This window comes from Centruroides vittatus, unplaced genomic scaffold, assembly GCF_030686945.1.
Source record: "Centruroides vittatus isolate TY-2023 unplaced genomic scaffold, ASM3068694v2 contig_882, whole genome shotgun sequence".
NCBI lineage: Eukaryota > Metazoa > Arthropoda > Arachnida > Scorpiones > Buthidae > Centruroides > Centruroides vittatus.
This window is the reverse complement of record NW_027122574.1, coordinates 2,032,242-2,053,628: the sequence shown is the minus strand read 5'-3', so window position 1 is coordinate 2,053,628 and position 21,387 is coordinate 2,032,242. Positions and strand designations below refer to the sequence as shown.

Genomic DNA, 21,387 nt, shown 5'->3' with positions numbered 1-21,387 from the left:
TTTGATAATATATCGAATGTTGTAAATATTTTCTTTTTTTTTATAAGAAACTAATTGCATTATTTCAGCATCCTGTTTCCGGAGGAACTCCTCCATAAAATTTCAAAATTTGGAAAGAGATTTGTCTTTACTGATGTCGAAGAAATTCGATTATGTCTTATTTATATTATCAGATTATCTTTCTCTCTTATATAACTTGGTTTGTGTAATTCTTATGCAAAACAATCGTTTCCTCGTATTCGACGTGCAGAATTTTAGGAACTTCAAAGCTTCTTTTTTTGACTAAAGTTAATCGTAATGAATAATATTTCTGTATCCTCGAATACGCGAAATATGCGTATATAAATTCCGCATAAAACAAGACCGATATAATAAACAAGGAGTTAATTTTACAGAGTGGAGTAAAGGGTGCCACGGACGGCCGGATGGCCGAGCGGTAAAGGTGGCAGCCTACCGCTCTGGGGGACCTGGGATCGAATCCGAACGGGTCGAATAATCCCCAGGAATTTTTCGGGGGGTGGTTCGTTCGGATATGTCGGGCCCCGTCCCTCACCACCCGGTCGCCCCATTGTGGCCTGGCCGAACCCATAATGGGCCTACTAAAAGAGGCCCTCTTAGTGCCCACAGGGCGGAAAGAGATAAAAAAAAAAAAGGGTGCCACGGAGAGGATTCGAAGATTGAAATGCCTCTAGGATGTTACCGTAAAGAAGAAACTGTTCTTTTAACCCTCTTATGTAAACTACACTAGGTCAAATCCATTCTAAATGTGGAATAAAAGATATAACGATGAAAATATAACAGATTTTTTAAAACGTACGCAACTGATACGTGGAGAATGTCTTCTAGTCTCAAAACTGGAAATTATTTAAGTTAAAATTATAAATCCAAAGCTTAAAATTCAATATATACAACGATTCGAAATGTAATTCGAATGATAAAAGTTTCATCGAAAACAAACACCAACTGCCTACACGCCTGCAACTTCTCTAAAAAACAAAAACACAGAAGAAACTATTTAATAATTGAATAAATTGCGTAAAGCATCGCAAATCCGATAAAATACTTTTACGTATTTGAAAATATATATTCGTTTAAATGTTAAAATTACACCAGAAAGATCAATACTTTGTATTTAACATTTATAAATTGAAAATCTGTTTACGATTTAATCAGGAGTAAATTAATGAGTGAATGAGAAATAATTCTTCGAAGTAACAATTGCTGGAGAAGTATACTAGAAATAGTAAAATAGGTGAAAAATCGTTGGAATTAAAATAAACCTGTGTAATAGAACAAAATCTACGTTTATCGATGACAAGTTTGTCTCGTAGGGATAAATAATTCTATCTGTTACTTTACTTTATATAATTATATATATTTTTTAAACAAAAAAAAAAACAATTTTTCTGTGACTAAACCGTAAAAAAATGAGGATAAATTATTAAATTGTAGTTAAATAAATTAAATAATATGGTGACTTTTCATTCCTCGCAGGTTGTCATTATCTTTTCATTTTTCGTTTTCGAGTTTTATCGCCGTCAGACATTTATAGAGTATTTTTCTTTGACTATAATGAAACAATTAGTTTTATTGTTATACGAAAAGTTCTAACTTTATTGCTACAAAGGATTTATAACGTGCACTTTCTTTATTGACTTTTATTATTAGTGTTTCTGTAGATTTTTCTGTCAAATTAACTCGCTTATTGGTTTAAATGCCAGACAGTTTTTTCTCGGTTTTATTTCTAAAATTATTTAGCGTAAAATATAAAATTACTAACAAATATTATAATATTTTATAATTATTTCACTTGTTTTTAACAATATAAGAAGAAAAGTTCGTTATCCAGGAGATAAAATTTATAAAAGATAAAGCAAAGATAAGATATTCTCAGGGTTATTCCACTTTGCCAATAAATAATTACTTCATTAACAATGGAAATTTATTTCTCTGTTTATGGAGGAGCTAAATGAAAATCCCTAATACTAAATTGAATAAAAGAAATATAGAATAAAAATAATACTAAATCATTTCATTTCAATAAAAACACTAATTACAACTCAAAACAACAAATGCAGAAAAGTAAAACAATTGTTTGTGTTATGTTTATTTAAAGAACCGTATATATATATATATCTTAAATAAACAGGAAGTAAATTTAATTAATTAACATAAGTCTACGTTATGAATTTTATCATTTAGATTAATTTGGGAGCATTGTGAATTCATTTATTGTCTCCTAAACACCACGCCATTTTAAAAAATTCACTTTAAATGTTATTTTTTTAGGTTCTACGGAAGGTTCGGCATTCCACCTTCCTATTCAGGAGAGAACGGCATCGAGCGATCAAGAAAATTATGCGGGAAAATTTCGTTTTTCGTCTACCTATCAGCTTTATTCCGATTCGAGGATCCGAGACGTGCGCACGTTCAAGTGTTCCAAGGATCTACCTTATTCCGTTCAGTCGTCTCTGGTGGATTCCAACTCGACGAGAACGAGTTACAGTCATCGGTCGCTGGTACAGCCCGTGCCTCACTACTTTCCGATCAGTCTTAAAGCCTTCTCCCAGCCGCTAATGTACAATTACCCCATGCTGAACAAGCCTCATTACGCACTCGCGCTGAATCCTCAGCAGCTATAAAGGGGAGGAAACGAGGATTCGCAAAATTCAGTAATATACGTTGTAATTAATATCCCGCGGGACAATGTCGTCGTTCTTCGAGATACGTGTGCGTGACCGAATGCTTGATGTCCTTCGATCGATCCGAATTTCATTTTATATAAAAAAAAAAGTTAAAATTTGATGTAATAAAAATTTTGCTTATTTCATTACCCATTCTCTTTTCTTATTGTTACGTATACACATTTATTGTTTCAAGTTCAATAGCCTTGTTAATTTCCATAAAACAATAGATAACTGATTAGTTTGTTTCACCAATAAACAACTGAAGTATTGTTGTATCAATTGAAAGTTGACAACAAAGAAAACATTGTAAGTACAGTAAGAAATGAATTTCAAATTGAATATAACATAAAATTTAATTCCAGAATTGTCAATTAAATAGTTTTTTAGTATCAGTAAGAAAGTATGCCAAAGAAGAGACAATTGGATCTCGAAGAAAGAGTGCAGATTGTACACGAGTGTAAAAATGATGATTCTCTTGCTATTATTGCAAAAAGGCATCAAGTATCACGAGAAGGTGTCAGACAAATAATGGAAAAATATTTAAATTACAATACAGTGAGAAATTTACCACGATGACACCGTCCTAAAGCCACAACATCCAAAAAAGATGCAATGATTTATCGCGAGGCCACCAAAAACTCTTTTATAACAGCTAAAGAAATAAAAGAACAGCTTGTTCTTGAAACCAGTGTATTCGAATTCACGATCGCGTGAAAGCAGTAGATTACAAACAGATACTTGAAGACAATTTAATGGCATCAGCAGGGATTGAAAATGAATTTGTCTTTCAACAAGACAATGATTCCGAACATACAGCATTGCTTCTCAGAAAATATTTCAAGGAAAATGATAGCAAAGTTCACGAATGCCCACCGCACTCACAAGACTTAAATTTAACAGAACATCCATGGGACGAATTAGATCGCTGTATTCCTATTAGCCAAAGAAGAATTATTTAAGATTTGGGCAGGATATCATTGATAAATTAATTAACAGTATGCAAAGTCGACTTCTTCGCGTAATTCAGGCCAAAGGTGGTCCAACATACTTCCGATTTGACTCTTTCTCGGTGTTTTATCTCGTGTCAACTTTGAAATAATCTTGACTGTATATTCGCCTTTGAAGCTATATGTAATTTTAAAATTTGAAATTTTGATAGTGTTTTTATTCAAGAAATATTCAGCACACAAATCCACGTTCAAATAGTACCGAAAACGATTTTACATTTGTAAAAGAGGAGAAAATCGACTAGCGATGTTGGAATTTGAATATAATCAATAAAGCTATGTGTAATGACGAATAAGATAAGTACGTGAGAAAATATTGCGACAAAAGAATTAACACAACTGCTTGGCAATAAGAATATAAATGTTTACTTTCGGTGCTTTAATTTTGCAATTTATGGCTAATTATTTTATAATTTATGATAAAGTCTGCGCCTAACGGGAATATCTAATTATATTTAGTTAGAAAATGATATTAATTCCAAAGTGTCGTGTGCACGTTCATTCTCATTTCTTTTTCAGAAATGTCTACGCCATTGTAAATCATTCCTTCCCGTGGATAAATATTTTTGAAAAATAAACTGGGTTGTATATTAAGTTATTTTTAATATAAAATGTGAAACAATTTCCCCATCAGAATGATTAAGATCAATCATTCTCGTTTAACTTCACTTGACTATGATGGACTTTTAAAAGGTAACGAGAAGAATCCCGCTTAAATACCGAAATACTCCAATCATTATAATTATTATTTCCCTTAAAGACTTTTGTATTAATAATTAGGACTTCGGAAAAAGCTTTAATTCTGTGATGGAAGTAACGTATTTCGCCTAATTTAAGTTTACCCGTTCATTTTTTTCTTTTAATTATTGTTTTAAACTATTATATAGAACATTTAGTTCTGTTATTTTTACGTTAAATTATGTGTATTTACTTTTTAAGTTATCAAAATGGGCATAGTTTAGAGTCATTTTCCATTATTTCTAATGGAAAAAAATGAATTCGGGCTTCGAATAATTTGGAGTTCAAAATGTCTCTTGGATCGAATTAAATTCGAAATATTAGGCATCACTGTAATCTTTTTATTTTATACAATCAAACACTTAAAAATATGCTATTATATTAACACTAGCTGACCCGGCCACGCGTTGTTGTGTCTTATATTGTCGCTTGACAATTCAGATGTGAGTATTGTAAATGTTTCAGCTTTGATAGTAAGACTGAAACGGAAACATTATCAGTTGTATACACAAATTATGAAGTAGTACATTATACTATATGTACTGTACACAGAGTGTATGTAAACAACTTTCCAGCATTGCTCGAATGTATAGGGGAAATACGTACAAAATGACATGGCAACATAATTCGAATTTGGCGGTCTCAAGCGCGCAACTGACCACGACACCACGTTATCCGAGCGGCTTTTACTAACCTGTCAAAACGTGAACGCACTCCTCTCGTTCGCCCGGGTGCCATGGCCTACGACAAACATTGATACATTACGAGTTTTTTTCCTTGCAACAAGTTTTTTGTATAGATGGTAAGTTTTACACTATTTTATCTATTTGTGTAGCATCTATTTCAATCCTATGTATGTCGTTTTGCCTATGTATGTATGAGGACATAATGACATAGGTGTGTCATTATGTCCTCATAAGATTTAAAATTACCGGTATTTGGCCTCTAAATCCTGAAATATTTCCCGATTATAAGTACGAGCCTGCGGAGACTACAAACATACCGCTGCTGGAAGACACCTCCAATGAGCAACGTCATCAGCAAACAAGTCCTGGTCTAGTTTCCATAGCTGGGCCATCTACACAGCAGCAAGATGATTCATTTTCGCTTCCTGTATCCAACATTCTTCGGGTTGCTGCAACTACACGACCTCAATATCAGCTACAGAGATCCCGTGCCGCCACACTTAACGACAACAATACAGCCGAAATAACAGTACCTACCGAACAACAAACCGATAATTCATCTCAGGTTCCATCAGCAAACACTGAGCGAGAACTTATTTTTAACTCATTCAATTCAATATCATTCATCCGCTGCTACTAAAGAACATCCATCGTCCTCTACTCTTGCTGTGTCTATTGAGGAGATTTCTCCAGTCCCAAAAGGACGTTGTATAAATGGTCAAGGAAAACAAGCCAAAGGCTCGACAAACCTCTTTAGTTTTAACTTCTACTCCTAATACGAAGGCAATTAAATCAAAAAATAAGCCCAAAGCTCCACCAGAGAAAAGGAGACGAAACGTTAATAAAAGGTTACTTGAAAAAGACAGTAAATAAAAAAATTTTGCTGAAAACTCTCGAGATGATGAAGAGGACCGTCCGTGCATATATTGCAATGATCTTTCTCCCGATCTAAGCCTGGAGAAGACTGGTTACGGTGCTTAAATTGTTCGCGTTGGGTTCACGCTTCTTGCGCTGATGTTTCTAAAAGAACCGAGCGTTTCATTTCAACTTTTTTTTTTTATCTCTTTCCGCCCCGTGGGCACTAAGAAGGCCTCTTTTAGTAGGCCCATTATGGGTTCGGCCAAGCCCACAATGGGGCGACCGGGCGGTCAGGGACGGGGCCCGACATATCCGAACGGACCACCCCCCAAAAATTCCTGGGGATTATTCGACCCGTTCGGATTCGATCCCGGGTCCCCCAGAGCGGTAGGCTGCCACCTTTACCGCTCGGCCATCCGGCCGTCATCATTTCAACTGTTATGAGATTTTATCATAAAAACTTTTTATATTATTAATTATTATAAAATGGCAAATTGTAAATGACAATAACGAATAAAATGTTCATTAAGTCCGACCCCACGTGAGGTATAACACGCCTTGCATTTGTAGTTTTGTTTCTTCAGATCCTGGAGATACGCTTTGCATAAACCACAATAGTCCTTTTTGGGTCCGTAAAATGAAAGATTCGTGGATTTAAAAACTGGGCGATATGATGTCTCGATATTTTTGCATTTCTCAACGTAGATAGTCTTAAGTCCTGGAATATCAGGTACTGTATATTCTCCTTCCGAATTAGTTGGCATTTGTCAAACCACATTAAACCAATTTTCAGCCGGTTGTAGGAGGAGATTGCATTAATTGCTTATAGCATCCCTGGGCCATTTGGTACCCTTTTCTTTCTTTCGTAGGTGGTGGGTTTGTGGCTATTCGCCTTTTACTCCGAAAGACTTGTGGTTGATCGCTAGGCGACCGAAGGGCCGGCTTTATAGAAAATGGCCTAATCGCGAGCGGAGAATGAATGCCTTCCGGGCAGCGTCGTAACTAGTCTTTTATGCGCCCGGTGCGAGCTTCTGTAACTACGCCCCAAAACTATGATATAAAATTTGGCCCAGGTCATTTCTACTTTCCTTCAGGGTTTACGCTCTGTACCCGAGCACCGCTGGCACCGCCCTAGTTACGGCACTGCTTCCGGGAGGACTTTTATGGAAAACTGGCCCCATTTCAGGCGTCATCGACATGGAGAAAACACGGAAAACTCCATGTACCATTCCTCCCAATTACCAATTGCATTGTTACAGCATTACACCTCAACTAATACGTAAAAAAAAAATTATTTAAACTACATAAACCAAACCTTTACGATATTTAAAAAATATCTATTTATTTCTAAATATTAAAAAACGAAAAAAAAACTCTGCGACGGCCGGGAATCGAACCCGGGTCAACTGCTTGGAAGGCAGCTATGCTAACCACTATACCACCGTCGCACATTTCAACTCACCTCTTCCACGCACTTAAGAGCATTCGCCTTTCTACGCTCCATTTCTTATCTTCGTTTCGGCTTATCTCCGGTTGATAAGTTATTTTTTATTTATTTCGCAAGGTGACGTCGCCGTCGTCGCTCTATCGTTCTCTTGCCGTCAAGATGGCCACCTCCGACGTCTACGTCTCTTCGGACGACGACGACAAAAACATTCTAAAAAGCAGAACGGGAAGTTACTTCGACGAGGAATTCATTCTATGGAAGGATAATCAGGCGAGTGGAGTTTCTATTGCCATCGAATAACACCCTTACATCATTATTAACTGTTACCATTGCTATATAGAGTATACTTGAATTGCCTACAGATAACAATATACCTGTATACAGTTCAAGTTTTATTACTTATTTGATGAACACTTGGTACCTGCACTGTCACAAGCTTGATATTGGGGCCTAGTGTGTGGCTCTTTTGACTTTTGACAAATACTTAGGGATTTTTTGTTTCTTAGTAAAAATAACATTTATTCTTAGGTGTAGGAAACATTACAGGCCCCTAAGTTTCCTTCATTCCTGCTTGGTACAGAGATAAAGTACAAGTCAGGATAGTAGTTGATACAGATTACTTATCATTTATTATAACAAGGGTCAATGCTGAAATTATATTCCCAGGATGATATTATGTTAAATTATTTTCCTGCTATAATTTTGCGTTAGGATGAAATTGCAATTCTCGTTAGTATAAACGTGGGCGACGAAAAAGATATCGGTATTTCTTTTGCGTGGATACGGTCGAAAGAAACGAGTCGAGTTTCTTCCTTAAATTTAAAGAAACTTGGCTTTAAATAAATAAATTTCTAGCGTGTAAAATGTTTGTCGAAATTATATCACCCGTCACACTTTTATTTACCGAAATAAATAAAATTAAGAGTGGTTTAATTAAGATTATGTTGATTTGTAACCAAATTGGATCAATCATTTTCAAATTATTATAAGTTTTCTGTCTCAAAGATACAAAGTTAAAAATATCAAAGTTACAATTCAAATACTATAAAAAGAAATAATATCGAATGCATTTGCAAACTGTAAGATGAACATTCTTAATGAATTGTTAAAAATTAACAGATGAAAGTGTAAATTCTTGTTAATACAGAAAGTTTGTTACAAGTTTTTCAAAAGAATTTTTGACAAAAAATATAAACTAGTTATTAAACATAACTAATATAAATTAGTTATGTTTAATAACTAATAAACATATATGAATGAAATATATGATTATTAATTATTGAATGATATAAACTCTCCTACCCCATGTATAATGTTGGCACTCGGTCCGGTGATGACTTGTCGTACAATAAGGAAGGTTTTCCTTTGGGCTAAAAAGACTTTTTTCAATAATATATTAGTATTAATATTAAAAAGAACTTATCATTATGCTATGTTATATATAAATAATAAATAAGAATTTGTCAGAACAATTTGAATGTAATGATTATTTGTTATTAATGTAAAAAAGTCATTGTAAAAAGTAGCATCTTAAAGAAATGTTAATGTTGCTCACCAAAATAACCCAACTTAGCTACCTGTAAGCAGTGCCGTAACTAGGATTATGGACGCCTATGGCCAAGAATAAAAATGGCGCCTTTTTAATTTTTGTTATTAAATAAAAATAAAAATGATGGTTTATTTCTGAAATATATGTTTGTAGAAATTACAGATAATAAATACTATATAAATATAATTATAGAAGTGTTTTTGTGTTATTAATTTCGAATACATATAATACCGAAACCTTCTCGTTGGCCCCTTTATTAAATCGTCGCCTATGGCTGGAGCCACGTTGGCCATACCCTAGTTACGGCTCTGCCTGTAAGTATGTTGTATGTTGGATTTATGTTCCTTTATCCTGACCCCCATTGAACATTTGGTGGAGCCAACATACATCATTTCCCTATCCATCTTTTGTCTCTGATAGGGAAGCTATAAATACCCAGTAGTCTGTTGTGGTTAGGATGATCTTTTCCATTAACAGTATGTTGAAAATGGATGGGCATCTCCTGTAGGCAATATTGACCCAACAACTCTTTGCAATTGTGGTGTACAGTACAATGATTTTAAATGGGGGTTAAAAGTGAGGGGAATCCTCTCATTATCCTCTTCCTGTTTATCTTTTGTTATTTCTGTCGAACTGAACTGGTGGATGCTTCTTGTGCATTCACATAATCTTTGTACAAGGTCGTCGTAACCATGGGCCACGGCTATCTCTTCTATACTTTTTACTTCCTGTGCTAGCACAGGAAAAGTGCGTGAATAGTCTCCTAACCAAGGCCCTGAATGCTGCTATTTTGTATGGAAAAGGATCACACGACTCAATTGAAATATAAGTGGAGATAACACTTGGTTTACAATAAACAGACGTGCGTATGTCCAACCCTTCAATTGTGATATCTATGTCCAAGAAGTGGACCTTGGTGATGCTGTGTTGTTCCATCTCAATGAACAGTCTGTACGGATTGTCGTTTATTGTGTCAACGAATTGTGTTAGATTCGGTGCTGTCCTCCAGAAAATAATAATGTCATATATGTATCTTTTGTACAGGGCTGTATTGTGGAGGAAGCGTGGTAGGGTCCTGTTTTCTAATTGTCTGATCACATTTCACAGATGTCCCTGGAAACCAGACTGCCCATGAGAACACCTCTACTCTGCATGTATATAATCCCATTAAATTGAAATAGAGAACTATAACACACCAAGTGGGCTAATTTGAGTATGTATGTGTTGGTGCATTGCTCTATCATCAACTAGAGTGGCATGATAGAGCATGACAACACATACAGACTCAAATTGTCCCTGAGAGCACAAAAAATTGGTTATTGTGAGTCGCTCCCTTTTTATGTATTCATCCCAGTGTGGTGCAGTTAAGTACATAAAAATATTTTATGCCTGTAACAGAATCCTGTCCTTTTTTAAAATGATGAGAAAAGTTAAAGAAATAAAGCAGATTTAGTGAAAAGTTTTGTCTCATTCCAGCTCTGGTATGTACTGTAACTAATTATAAAATTCAAAATTATAGTAGTTGAATAGTTTAAGATGCAGAAAATATCGATATATGCAATGATTAATGATGGATGTGTGTTATAAGTGGCAATCCAAATCAAAATGTTCAGAATGAAAATTCATAAAAACAACAAGAATTAAAGTAATACCACTTGCATCTTACTTCTTCACATAGTTTGTAATTCAATGTATAGAAAGTAATATGTGCTGGAAAGAAGTAGGAAGCAAGAGGTATTACTTTAGTGAAAATTGATTTTGTCTATCTCATTACGTTCTACACATTAAATATGTAATTTCACCTTTGTAGGTTGTATAAATACTTTGTATATATAATTATAATGAAGATAAAGAAATAAATCTGTAAATATAGTTAAATAATAAAAAAAGCATTCAATCAGTCTCTTTCAAAATTATGTTTTTTTTCTATTATAGCTTGTTTTATGAATCTCTACTGGGCTATAAAAATGTGCAATAGTAGAGACTAAGGGACTAATCTATTTACTTACTAAAGGGAACAGATTATTGTTGAATCTTTGACAAGGTCACTGTGAATTAACAAAAAGGGCTTTTGAAGTTTTTAAAACTTCCCACCCAACCGAGCTAAGATATATGAAGCAATCTGTATAGAGCTTTTCATAAATTTTAAATTACTATAACAAGATAGATGGCTTAAATACAGTGTAAGTTAAAAGGAATTTCATACTTCACCATAAGTGAGATTAACTTGTGAGAGTTAATAATGTGCAAAAATTACTTCCTTTAATTTAATGCTTTCTCATATTTTACAAATTCATAATTAAATATAATTACTGATTAGGTTATTGTTATAATTATCTGTATATTTCATACATTGATACTATTATTAACACTCAATCATTTCATTATATTCCCAATTTTAACATTTTATTTTTTTATATTTTGAAAAGTTCTGTATTTAAGTACATGAAAATATGTTTAGCTAAAGTATTTGTAAGATACAAAAAATGTAATTTAGTTTAGTACATTTTTCATTTAACTATAAATGAATCTTTCTCTCTTTAGAATTACCTAAATAAATAAACTTATCATCTATGTGACAACTGTGCTATATTTAAACTTTCACAAACATTGTACACATCTGAAGGAAATTCCTATTGTGTGATATGCCTATTATCTATTAATCAGCCTGATTGATTTTACTGATAAATATTTGATTGAAATTTTAAGAAAATACACTGGTTTTATTTACTAAAATTGGATTTTTAATTTTTCAAATTTTTATGTCAACAATTTCTTAACAAAATTACTGGCATTTTAAAATAAGATTAATGTACATGTTATGGACAAAGTGATTAATACGGGCATTACGAATAATGATCAACAAAATTGGGCATTGTAATAAATTTCAATAATTTATCAAATTGACCGGTCATTATGAATACTGCTATCACCTAGTCGGGCAAAGTGATGATAATAAGTTGAAGAGTGATCATACAACATACGCTAGCCAATTGGCACTCAGTTGCGTGTGTTGCGTTTAGTACCGAATTTGGCGGCAGTCGCGACTGTTTGTGCTCTCGACAGATTCCTCCCGGAGGGGATCCGCCGGCAGGCCGCCGATTGTATAACGTCACTAGTTATTTATTCACGGTAGTTCTTGAACACACGTATCAATAACTACTATGTGTGAATATCTAGTAACGTTAAACGATCGGCGGCCTGCCGGCGGCTCCACTCCGGCAGAAATCCGCTGAGAGCACAGTCGGGACCACCGCCAAGATGGTGCACATAGGTTTTTACCTATGTGCACCACTATGTGCACATAGGTTTTGCCATTTAATTAATATAGTTAATAGTACTTAGTTTTAAAAGATTACATGTTCTTTTTAAAATACTTTGAAATAATTCACAAAAAATAAATATTTCTAAATGAAATAAGTGGAGGTTTTTTAATCAAATTTTAAATTCAATACTAAACATGATACACACACACAACTGAGTGCCGATTAACTAGCATATGTCGGATGATCATTCCTCAACTTATTACCATCACTTTGCCCAACTAGGTGATAGCAGTATTTATAATGACTGGTTAATTTGATAAATTAATCAATATTTATCAAATTACTGCCTGCCCTTTTTGGTCATTACTCATAATGCCCAATTAATCACTTTGTCCATAACATATACATTAAAAATTAGTAATACTAATAAGAAGATTGGTATGTAAATGTAGAATAGAATATGAAATTACTCATTTTTCATAAGTATTATTGAAATTAATTCTATATTTCAATTAACGATAAAAATGATTATATTTTTAATTTTAAAAAGATTATTAATACACATCAATACATACACCCATTTTAAGAAATTATGTTTTAGTGTTACAAAAAATTTATTGATAACTAAACTATAGACAACAAAATAAAAAGGTATGTTCCTTAATAAATAAATAATTGTAAAAAAGTAATACCATACTGTAATTGAATGTACTGTACATTTTAAAAACAGTTGACTGAGGAGGGGTATTAATAACCCGAAATGCATATTAACAAAATATGAAATAAATAGAGAATAAAAAAACTGCCTAGTGTCCGATTTATTGCACTTCATCATGCTGAGGAATAAAATTTTTTGAGGATTTAATGAGTTAGTTTAAATATTCTACATTATGAAAAATGTGGCTTCTTTAAAATTATATATAATATAACAACACGGAAGAAAATATTTATAATCAGTATTAAGTTTTAAAAAGTATTATTTAATAAATGGTGTTTATTGAAAGTAATATTTCTAGCAATTAAATTTTGTAAACAAATAATATGCTAATGACTTGCTATTTTAAATCAAACAATTAAAAAATTTGTTTATTTAATTTTAGCTGTATATAGTATTTTTCTTTCTTTGTAGTCACGTTTGTAGTAAAGTAGTTCTTTTTATAGTTTTTGAATATTATCTTATCACAGCACTTGGCTCTTATAATAAAACTACAGGAAGACTTGATGATAAATACACTCATTGACAAAAAAGTTACACATCAAGAAAGAGGCATTGGAATTGAATGAACTTTTATTAGTGTGAACAATAATAAATGTTTACAATATCACAGCCAGTGGTGAAGCATGGGTTTCAAACTAGGGGAAGTGCCTAACCGGTAAAGGACATTTTTTTTTTTGTAACTCTTTCTACTCTGTGAGCACTAAGATGGCCTTTTTAGGCAATCCTATTATGGATTCAGCCATGCCCACAGTGGGATGGTCGGGTGGTGTGGAACAGAGTCCAATGTATCTGGACAGATGACCCCCCGAAAAATTCCTAGGGATTTTTCAACTTGTCCTGATTTGAATCTGGGTCCCCAGAGCAGTAGGCTGCCACCTTGACCACTCAGCCATCTAGCCTAAGCAGGTAGTAAAACAAAACAAATTATTATCTGTTAAATGCATTTAAACAAAATGTAACTTCTTACCTTATCTTTTGTATACTAGTACTAGTTGGAAGAAATTTATTTGAAATTGAGTAACTAGTTAATTAACGCTGCATCAGCATGTAGTCGGAACGAAGCTGCTCGCCCCTTTATTTTCTAGATTATGAGGGAAAAAGAAACAAAGAATCATTCGTTCTCAACAATATATTTGATTTCTATTGGATCATTTAAAGGTACAAATATAAGGTCAGAATAAGCCATTAATTAATTGCTATGCCAATGTTTCACAAAATTCTGTCTGTCACTACGGGCGTGGACTTACAGATTGACTTGTAGCGATCTTTATTGTAACTCTTTAAAAATACTAAGTCAGTTATTTTTTCACTCGACTCAATGTAACATAGGTAAGACTGATAGCTGTCTCTTTTTTCCCTATATCTATTTTGATTTTTGGAAGAGTTAATCCCTGTGATTTATGTATAGTCATCAAGTATGCTAAGGTAAGGGGAAACTGTCTATGAGATCGCAATATACTGCCATCGTTCAAAGAGCGCGTTATGGGGATTATTGGAAACAGATTACCCTAGATGAATTCCACTAAAATAAACAGAGGAAGAGCTGGAGGGCAAGCATTAGGAGCATATATAATGTAGCGTATAGTTCCTAGTGAACCATTGACGAGACCTCCTTGCACCCATAAGTTGACTCTCGGCATGATTCTGGCATTAACTGAGAGATTCAAATACTTGGAGAGACCAAGAGCTGAGTCATCTTTGGATGAAGGCGGGGCAATATCTGGAGTGTTTTCAGATGCTATATAAGCAACAGGGTACTCAGTTGACTACAAGTAGTCTTTGTTGCTTTGTTTAACTTGCTCATTTGTTGGATATAGCCATTTGGAACTGATCAAGTTCATCTCTGGATAAATAGGCTCCATTTCTTGTCATCAGAGTGTTCAGATCTGTATCAGAGAAATCACCCAAAGCTAGATGTTGTAAGACATCTGTGAAGGAACTATCTGCGCTATTTTGTCTATGAGAATTACTAAGTTCAATGAACTTCTCAAAAGAATCAAATGCAAATGTAATGTAATGTCCCAACAAGGTAGGTACCTTGTTGGGACATTACATTGTAAAAAACACTCGAGAGAGAGGAGTATCTTTAACAGGAGGAAGCTGACGAAAATCACCAAACAAATAGACAGAGAATCCACCAAACAGCTCATCTTTCTCGGGGTTTATCTCCCTCAATCTTCTCTCGATCATGTAAAGCATTCTTGCACCAATCATTGACATTTCATGATGATGATGAATTTGAGCGACTTCATCTCAATCTGGAATTTCTGTGCAGCTTCTCCATTTAGAGATTGAAATTTCGTAATAACGATAGGAAGACAAAGGAGAGAATGGATCATAAAGCCATCAATATTGATCACTGCTGCTCCATGTTATAGAATAATAAGTTAAAAAAAGAAAACTTTTTTAAACTTATTATTCTATAAAGATTCTTTATATTTGTTGTGTATCTAGTTAGCAATAACATTTACCTTTCAAAATTACTGTTTTAATGCTTGTCATATTTTTCAACCACTAGATGACACTTCTACACATGCATGCAGAAAGCGACTAACACTTGACTTCATGCATTTCTTGTCAACATTGTAACTCTAGAATGAGTTGTCCGATCTTGATGAAATTTTCTTGGATGACTCACCATCACTCGAGGACGAACTGATTAAAATTTCAACTCTCAAAAATGATCCATACTGAAGAAAAACCCTATCTCCAGTTCTACAAAAACGGATCATTTTTGAAAGTTGAAATTTTAATCAGTTCATCCTTGAGTGATGGTGAGTCATCCAAGAAAATTTCATCAAGATCGGACAACTCATTCCAGAGTTATTTTGTTGACAAGGAATGCACAAAGTCAAGTATTAGTCGTCACTACATTCCGACAATGAAATAATTTCATTTTTAACAAATTGTGAAGATGCGCTGCAGGGGAAGCAGTGCTTCCATTGTTTCCTACCACCCTCCACCACTGATCACAGCAAAGGTACAATTTTATGTGAACAATGATACAATTTAAAAAATACCTTTAATACTTTGTAGGATCTTTTCTTGCCTGGACTTATGCAGTGACATGGTTGAACAAAGAAGCATGCTGATATAAGCACCATATGCTATAACAGATTTGGACATATGTAACTGCTATTCCAACCCCTTACACTTACAAATAACTGAAGTTGGATCCCATTTGGACTTACAAATGCTTGATGGAGGGCATTTGTAAGTGGGGTCAGTGTGCCAGTCAACACCGAGAGTAGGATAACTTGTCACCAGTGGTCCTCTACACTCTAATATGGCTGTTTTCCCTTCCCAGAAACATTTAGGATTCATTGCTAAAGATGATACATTGACAGTCCACAGCAGTTCATGCTTCTTTGTCATGACATCACTATGAACCCAAGTCAATGATGTTGGGGTGCTAATGGTAGGACATGTAGTGGTCTCTGTGCACAGAAAGTTGCCTCTGCTAGACACCTAAAATAATATGGGAAGAGATACAGTTCTGTAGCAAAAATTCCATCTATTTTTGCATAGTGGTAAACATTGTAGCTGTTTGTGCTTGTGTCACAATCAGATAATCATCTCTTCTGGTGGTCTTTCTGGAGCATCCAGAGCCTGGCTGCCATTTAGGTGTTCTCTGACATATCCACTGTCTCCTACACCTCTTCTCAATTAGGTCAGAACAGCCAGGATGGTGGAAAATTTATGCAAAATGGCCAACCTATTTCCCTAGCCTTTTTCAAACTCTGTCATTTGAGCATAATATTGATAAGCTCAAATCAGGCATGCCTCTGTTCAAGTACCTCCAAATAATATTACACTGAAAATTGTGAACAAGGTGAACCTGGTAGTGATTTTAAAGTACTGTAGTGTCATTACCTGGCATGTAACAGACCATAGCTGTAATCAATTGCATAATCTGTCTGAGTATTGTAGTAAACAGACAATCTTGATGCATGACATTTTTATCAATGAGTGTATAATTTCATTTATTTTTAATATATGTTCTTTATAATTGCATATTTCATTTTTATTTAAACTTTAGTGTTTGTCCTTTTTCAGAAAAAGTTAAATGTGGTTTTTTAATGAGAAAACTTATATATGAATAGCACGAAAGATTAATATTAAAGATAAACAATATAAATTAAATTTCAATTCATTTGATTTTTCTTTTTAATTTTTGTTACGTTTGAAATATAAAAATAGTTATAAAGCAAGAACGCAGTATTTTTTTATACCTCGACGAAAACATTGGAAACATTGATATGTTTATTCAATAAGATAAGGATTAAAAAATTATCAAACATGTGAACGAGAAATATACTTTTTCAGCTGACAATAACTTATAGACAGACACACGTATAAATGTTTCCGCGATACTTACGATTGTGTATTTTTCTTTGTAGAAAAATACATAATCGTGCAATACACCCGTTTAATGTATTTAATTATTATTAATTGTCAGAATACATGGAAAGTGTCCTTTTGTCTCCCTTGTATCCGATCTCCTAGTATCCCAGCCCTAAGTGATGTTCTTAATAGGCCAATATGCTTTTGTTATTCGAGAAAAAGTATAACTTTCTTATTATATAAAGGACGATAAGCTTTTCTGGAAGCCAAATCAATGAATTTCTTTAAAAAAAAAAGTTATAAAGAGTAAATTTATGATAAAAACGGAAATTACTTTATACATATAGAAAGGATAAAATTTCATCTTCATTTCCTGTTCCGTATAGATTTCTTAAGTCAGTATAACGAATACAAAAATACATCAAAATAATTTAATACGTTTTCCTTCAATTATTAATCTCGAATATATATATATATTTTAAATTGATACCCAGTTTTCATAAAATTACTAACAGATAGTAAATTTGATCTGCATTATAAGCAAAAAAACTCGGGATTATTAAACTTGATCTGTGTTGATTTCTAACGATTTGTCATATTTTATTAATTCTACTTCACTTACGTTTTTGTAAGTGATACTTAAAGTAACATAACGTTTTGACGAACAGAAACAATTCTTTAAATATTACCGGTACGTAGATTGTAATTGTTCAGACAGAAATAAATGGATTTGAAGAACAAAATTTAAAAAATCCATTACTCGTGATCGATTACAAGTACGATTTCGTTACTGCGATGTTTATTTTTTTCTTTTTATTCCGAGAAAATCTTCAAATTATACAAATATATATATATATGTAGGTCGAGTTTAATTGAAAATTACTAAAATAATTGAAAGTATAAAGCCAATTCAAATAAAAATATCTTGATAAAACTCTCTACTACGAATCTAAGAAACTTAAACAATAGCGAAGTTGAGGCCGAAGTTTTAAACGCGAGAACGTGTACGTCGGACGTTCGGCGCCGCTTTCCTGTAAGCTTAGAAGTTTGACAATGGCGTTTGGAAAGTCAGTGGAATCATGCCCGACATTCCAAACGCCACTGTCAAACTTCTAGACTTATAGGAAAGCGACGCCGAACGTCCGACGTACACGTTTTCGCGTTTAAAACTTCGGCCTCAACCTCGCTAATAGGTCCATGTCATTTGTCTTCAGTTCAACTGTAGGCATGTTTTTAGGCATCCAAAGTTTTATATTAAATTATGAAGTAATTATAAATTATAAGATTAATTTCGAATCTCATTTAAAACATAACTTACTGGAAAGTAATTGTTTTCGCTAGTGACGAGTCGCCCTTAGCAAAATACATATCGTTCGTAATTTTATCGGCTTATATCAGCTTCTATCTCAAATATGATTAACATTTCTTAGTTATTGAGTGATTTTTTTTATTTTTTAATTAATATACTTTGTATACATTTATCACAAATGAAGTAGATACGAGATTGTGGCCATTTTATATTATTTAAAAAATTGTCGCTACCGTAGGTGTTTTTTGTTTCTTTTTTTATAAAGAGGCATTGATATCTTTGCCGGAAATTTCATATATTTTTGTTGTTTTAACTTTTGAATTTGTTTCGATCGGATCGGTTGCAAATTTTATTAGAGTTTGGACGTTTTGGAAATTGCTTCCGTCACTTACAGTCACAGATTTCGACTTTACCCTTTTACGGTTGAATCGAAGATAGATTTTCCTGGATATATAACAAATTTATAAATGGAAATTAAAAATAAACACACACGCACAAAAAACAGGTTCTGTATTAAAGAGAAAAGCTTTCTTTGATATGAACGAAATATAAAAAGAATCTGATTTTGTAAATCTTACCAATGACTTTACATGTGTTAAAAATGGCCATAGGTGGTATTGTTACAGCCTATGTTCAATTAGATTAATGTACAGTACATATTCTATTATCGGAATTTTAGTAAAGTTATATTGAAACCTCTGTAATAAAATTTGTACACAATCGTATGCTTAAAATTCCGTGAATAGTTACTAAGTAGCATTACGTTAATTAAACCATCGCTAATGATATAAGTGTCGGATTTGTATGTCGTTAGCGTAGAATTTGATAGTGATACTTAGAAATAGTTTCAAAAATATCGTTTAATACTGTTTATAAAACGATATTTCAAATTGATTTTTAATCAGTTTTGCGATTAAACTGTATTACGTAAGTATTTGTATCCTGTACCAAGTCGACGTTCATAACTGTCTCGTTCTATATGGGCCTATGTGGCATGGATACGAATGACAATTAAATTGTAAATTACAATAAGATAATGAATTGTGTAGTACGTAACTATTAAAACTATTAGTCTTCCATTCCTAACAACGTTGATTAGATTCCAGTATATCTTTGCGATTTTGTAAAGTTATTTGCATCTAGAGTGGTGGAAAATGATTTTAAAATTATAAAAATTAATAAGCTTACTAAAATAAATTTTAAAACTTTCTCCAATACATTTTTATTTATCAAAATTGCGTTAAATGAAATACATAAAAATGGATTTACGACTTTTACCGTACGAGTTTTATGGTATTTTCTTCTAATTTACATTCTTGTCGTTATAATAATTAATTGTATATTTTATATATTAAAGTTTTAATTCTACAATAATATTCACGAAAAATAAATAAAATGCCTCTACAGTACTTTTAATTATTCAAGTAGGAAGGGATACTACGTGATACGACAATAATTTATTCCGAAGTTAACATTTTGCGCCCTTTAATACCATACGAAGTCGCTTGTATTTATATAAAGTAAATAGGACACCAGAAAGGAAATACTTCATTTTCTTTGCGGAAAAATCGTTTTTGAGCATTCGGATATTCTACTTTTTATGGAATATTTCGATAAATAAAATTTTAAAATGCCGAAGAGGCAAATCGAATGAGGGAAGGTCGAAGGATGTCTTCTCTCGTTTCCGTCTTTCGGATGTAATTTTAGCCAAGGGAATGATCGATGTGTCGCAACTCTTGTCAAAACTTAACATTTCCTGCAGCGTCAATTTTTAAAATTCGGTTAGAATTCCAGTTTGAAGGACACCCACTTCGTTATAATATTTTTTCTTACGCATTTATATATATAGAGCGATAGAGTAATGGAGAAAACATGGCGCGTTAATAACATTACTATGTAAATAACCAAATTTGCTCTCCTAATTAAGCTTTACGTCTGAAATATGTTTAAACTCGTCTTTGCTATATTAATAAATGATCCGGAAGTAAATTGTCCCTCGATTTAGAATCCGAATTGAATCGAGTTCTTTCCTATTCGGATGGATATATTATCCCATCTGTGCGTCGTAAAATCCTGGACCCATACATGTAAATTAGCCGATATTAAGGTAGAGTTACTTTTTCTGTTTCCATTTTTTGCTTAACTTAATTCAGTTATTAAATAAGTTTAAAATTAAATGATAAACAAACTCGAATAATTTGATTAAATCTCCCTTTATGACCACTAGTTAAAACTTTTCTAGTTTAGTTATCAAATTATTATTTGAATTACTTTATACTTTTCTCTGTGTTTACCAAAGTTAGAATGTTTCTAAACAAAAAAGTTTGTTTTAAAATTTTAGAATTTTCTAAATATTTTCCAATATTATGTCACTTTTACCTAGTTATAGTAGTAATTTGTTTATAATCTGTGTACTTCCAAGTGTTTTATAGGAAAACAATAGTAGAAATAGTATATTTTTTAAATAAAATTTCCTTTCAAATTATTCGGCACCCTTTTCTAAATTAGTTTACCCCAATAGTGGTTTAGAGAAATCAAACAATGTAAATCTATTATGTGAACTTACAAATTTGCATTACAATAGAATTATTTTTGGATTAGAAATATAAATAATGATATTTCAATTATTAAAATTTTATTATATTTGAATTGGTATTTAAATTAACATAGTGTATTTAATGTTAGAAGGATGTGCAATATAACGTTTAAAAGGTGATAGCGTCTTCTTGTGCTTTCTGGGTTTCGAGGAAACGTTAATATATTTGCATTTTTTAAAAA

General features: G+C 32.9%; 2 protein-coding genes and 1 non-coding gene across 4 annotated transcripts in view; 2 read left to right on the top strand and 1 right to left on the bottom strand.

The window, feature by feature from the left end:
• LOC136983372 (uncharacterized) overlaps nt 1-2,833 on the top strand; it is a 30,922-nt gene extending 28,089 nt beyond the window's left edge. The window contains exon 10 of the mRNA XM_067280088.1: nt 2,290-2,833. Within this exon, the coding sequence (XP_067136189.1) occupies nt 2,290-2,642 (353 nt within the window). The 3' untranslated portion in view covers nt 2,643-2,833. The remainder of the gene's footprint in view (nt 1-2,289) is intronic.
• Nucleotides 2,834-7,352: 4,519 nt separating this feature from the next.
• Nucleotides 7,353-7,424, bottom strand: TRNAG-UCC (transfer RNA glycine (anticodon UCC)). The gene has a single exon. It is a non-coding gene; the product is annotated as a tRNA-Gly (tRNA).
• Nucleotides 7,425-7,438: 14 nt separating this feature from the next.
• LOC136983440 (leucine-rich melanocyte differentiation-associated protein-like) overlaps nt 7,439-21,387 on the top strand; it is a 35,122-nt gene continuing 21,173 nt past the window's right edge. The window contains exon 1 of one of the 2 annotated variants that reach the window (XM_067280174.1): nt 7,439-7,693. In XM_067280174.1, coding sequence (XP_067136275.1) covers nt 7,583-7,693 — 111 coding nt within the window. In that variant the 5' untranslated portion in view covers nt 7,439-7,582. Of the gene's footprint in view, nt 7,694-20,252; nt 20,717-21,387 lie in introns of those variants that run through there. The other variant, XM_067280175.1, reaches the window with a different exon arrangement.